The sequence below is a fragment of the Verticillium alfalfae genome, genomic scaffold, assembly GCF_000150825.1.
Source record: "Verticillium alfalfae VaMs.102 supercont1.6 genomic scaffold, whole genome shotgun sequence".
Classification (NCBI taxonomy): Eukaryota; Fungi; Ascomycota; class Sordariomycetes; order Glomerellales; family Plectosphaerellaceae; genus Verticillium; species Verticillium alfalfae.
Genome location: NW_003315033.1, coordinates 1,972,197 through 1,975,401, shown reverse-complemented (window position 1 = coordinate 1,975,401; position 3,205 = coordinate 1,972,197). Strand labels below are relative to the sequence as shown.

Below are 3,205 nucleotides of genomic sequence, written 5' to 3'. Positions count from 1 at the left end.
AGACTAAGTGGACATTTCACTTACGTTGCCCACCCTCTCTGTCTTGTACAAGTCCTTGGCCACTAAACGATTGTGAGATCTTCCAGTCCAGTAAAGACGACCCTCTGTGCTTACCTCGGGTGAAGAGGGGAAGAAGCTTAGTCTCGTAGTACTTGTCGCCAATCTTACGGTTCTCTGATACGGGAGACGAATAGTCGTAACTAGTGGCTTTTCGTTGTGTTAGTTGAGTTTTACGCGGGGAAACATGAAAGCCTACCAACAACGGGGCAGGAAAGCCATCCCTAAAGACGAACGTTAACATGGTCATGGTCAAAATAATATACATTGGCACCACATACGTGGTTTGTTCCTCCAAACATCATGTAGAGCGAAATGGCAGTGACGTGTTGGTACACGAGGTTGCGGTAAAAGATGTTGGCGAAATCCGCTCCAGTGTCGGCAGGGCATCCGCCTGTTAATCGTCAGTTCAGGGTTTCCAAGTCGTGACTTTTTGAAATGTACCTTCAGGGCCACCCCAAACATTGTAGCTGCCTCTGTTTTGGATTAGTTTATTGTCCATGGCAGTAGTGCACTGACGGTGCTGTGGCGTGCTCAACATACCCCTGGAACTCCGGCATGAAGTTTGGTTGCGATGCTAATGATCGGTTAGATCAAGAAGACGCCTAACATTATTTATGTGGGCTGCAGGTTTCGTGACTCACGAGATTGGGCCTGGAAGTAGTCATAGTAGTTGACCACGCTCTGCGAAATATTAGCATCGAGAACGCGGACCCTTAGGGTTCGACAAGACTAACGTAGGGGACGTATTCGCCGTTGAACTACACCGTGTTAGGATTCGACCATACTCCAATCATGAAAGATGACAACTCACGTTCGTGCACTCGGACAGGTTGCAGCTCCAGCAAGACGGATAGCTGTCAACGCCAACAGTATCGACGTTACCAGTAGCATTGGAGAAGTCCTTCGACCAAGAGTAGCCCCTCATGTTGGGAGCGTTGTGGAAGACGGGCACATCAATGCCCGAGTCCCTGGCACTGTCTTGCAAAAGCTGCATGTAGTTGGCGATGGGCGGGTTGAGGATCTTCCTGCCAATGTCCTTCCACTGGCCATTGAGTTCGTTCTCGATCTGGAACATGGCGACATTTCCACCGTTCGTCACGAGGTGAGGGGCAATGATCTTCGAGATCTCCTCCCAGTAGGGTGTCCAAGCCTTGGTGTACCTCGGATCATCGTCGCGGAGGCTGCCGTACTCGCCGGTGGTGAGCCACAGGGGGAAGCCGCCGGCGTTGGTCTCGGCGTTGACGTAGGGTCCGGGGCGGATCAAGAGGTATATGCCGACCTCTTTCGCGATCGTCATGAGGGACACAAAGTCGTGAGCACCGCTGGTGAAGTCAAGCACTCCGGGAGATGCCTCGTGATAGCCCCTATCACACAAAGGGTTAAAAGCTTGTTATCCAGCGATTTCTCGTCATGCACAAACCAGCTGTTGTAGATCGAGAAGGCGTTGAAGCTGTCGAGCCAATTGTCAGTACGCCAGTCAGTCGAATCCTGGAATGCCATTTTTTTTCTCACCCTGCTGCCTTCATCTTCTCGAGCAAATCTCTCCATAGCTCGGGGCTAGGCATTGTCAGCTGCATATACCGCACAAGCATTCGACATTGTCACTGACACTGGAAGTCGCCAGTAGTGGAATCTTTACGGTGTCAGTTTCATCTTCGATGTCTTTAGTCTAGGACCTATTCTTACTCTCCGGAGAAGATGAACAGGCGCTCGCCGTTGATCATGTAGCTGTAATGGTCCCTGGAAACAAATCAGGGCTATGCCCCCTCTTTCGCAATCTCCCAAGTCTCACCATTGGACCACCTTGTTCAGGCCATTGTCGTGCAGAGGCCACTCCGTCACGTTCTGCGCCTGAGCGCAGAGTCCGCCAAGGGCCGCGAGAGCAGCTGCGGTCGTAGAAAGCCTCATATTGATGGGAATAGAGAACGTAGCTCGCGTGACCGACCACTCTCATTCCACGGGAGAGCACGCCCAATAGTCTTTATACCGTCTCGCTGCCTTTGAATTAAAAAAAAAAAAAGTTCGTCATAACGGCACCGAGAAAGTAAACAAAATTTCCCCGGCCGGTTCCCTCGCGATTCGGGGGTGAAGGGGCCGACAGTGAGGGGTGCATGGTCGATCTTCCGCGCGACATCATGGTTCCTGTTAGCCGCGTCAATGAAAATCAGGCCCGTTGGCTGTTGGGGACGGAAGCTCAGCGTCAGGGGTAAAGTAGCGTCGCATCGTCCCACAGATTTGATCTCGCGCTGCACCTGCCATGTCTATCGACAGCGGAGAAAGCAGCATTCAGCCGGGCTCGCCTGGAGTCGCCAACGGAGTTTCTGCTCAAGTCGGTCAATCGGCCGCGACGGTAGATCAAAGTGCCGAGGTAGCGCCAGTCTATAGAGGTCAATCGATGCTTGTTTGACTGAGAGGTTGGCGATCCGAAGCTCCGTTGCTCCGCTGTGGTGGCGGCCAGTGCCGGTGGCCAGTGGATAGCTGGGCAGACAGATGACCACTCGGCAATCGAGCCGAATGAGAATCGCGGCGTATTCGGCTTGCAACTGATGTCATTTGCGGGGGAACTGTCGATTGACCATGGAATCTTTTTATTTCTTTCGTTTGCACGATGTGACCGTGCTTATCTGGAATATCTGATGTTGGATGGAACAGATGCACGGTTTGGGATCTTCCCCATGACATCGCACGTGTCAATTGCGTCCAGCTTATCTTTGGGAAGTAATACTCGCCACCTCACCACGTGGTGCACCACTCTCGATGCTCCATTTGGTAGAGATCTCCAAGATGATCGGTCACTTTGACGTGGGAGTCTGTGCCGTAGTTTTGGGTCGTGAAGGCTCTATATGGAGCTTTTCGGTGCCTGCCTGTGTGAACGAGAAGTCGAGAAAGGCTAGGCCTCAGCAATACACCAGAGTAACCAGCAAAATCAATCCTGCAGCGGCTCAGGGAGAACTTCACCCAAGATGCTGGGAAACCCAGCTTCGACACTCTGTCCGTCTTCGGGGGTGAGATACCTCAGGCATTTCAGCCTAGCGACAAAGATTTCTGCACACTGAGGCGTTGGGTTGTATTTTGTTTTATCTGGCACGTGCTTGAAGTTTGCTTTGGATGTCGAAGTTGGTGATTTCTTCGACAACAGGGTGGG

General features: G+C 52.0%; 1 protein-coding gene across 1 annotated transcript in view; it reads right to left on the bottom strand.

The window, feature by feature from the left end:
* VDBG_05724 (beta-galactosidase) overlaps positions 1 to 1,968 on the bottom strand; it is a gene marked incomplete at both ends in the record, with an annotated part of 4,034 nt that extends 2,066 nt beyond the window's left edge. Inside the window, 13 exons of the mRNA XM_003004565.1 lie at positions 25 to 62; positions 115 to 207; positions 257 to 281; positions 339 to 451; positions 502 to 533; positions 601 to 634; positions 702 to 741; positions 795 to 818; positions 872 to 1,424; positions 1,481 to 1,510; positions 1,573 to 1,617; positions 1,747 to 1,800; positions 1,853 to 1,968. Coding sequence (XP_003004611.1) covers positions 25 to 62; positions 115 to 207; positions 257 to 281; positions 339 to 451; positions 502 to 533; positions 601 to 634; positions 702 to 741; positions 795 to 818; positions 872 to 1,424; positions 1,481 to 1,510; positions 1,573 to 1,617; positions 1,747 to 1,800; positions 1,853 to 1,968 — 1,197 coding nt within the window. The remainder of the gene's footprint in view (positions 1 to 24; positions 63 to 114; positions 208 to 256; positions 282 to 338; positions 452 to 501; positions 534 to 600; positions 635 to 701; positions 742 to 794; positions 819 to 871; positions 1,425 to 1,480; positions 1,511 to 1,572; positions 1,618 to 1,746; positions 1,801 to 1,852) is intronic.
* Positions 1,969 to 3,205: the final 1,237 nt, after the last annotated feature.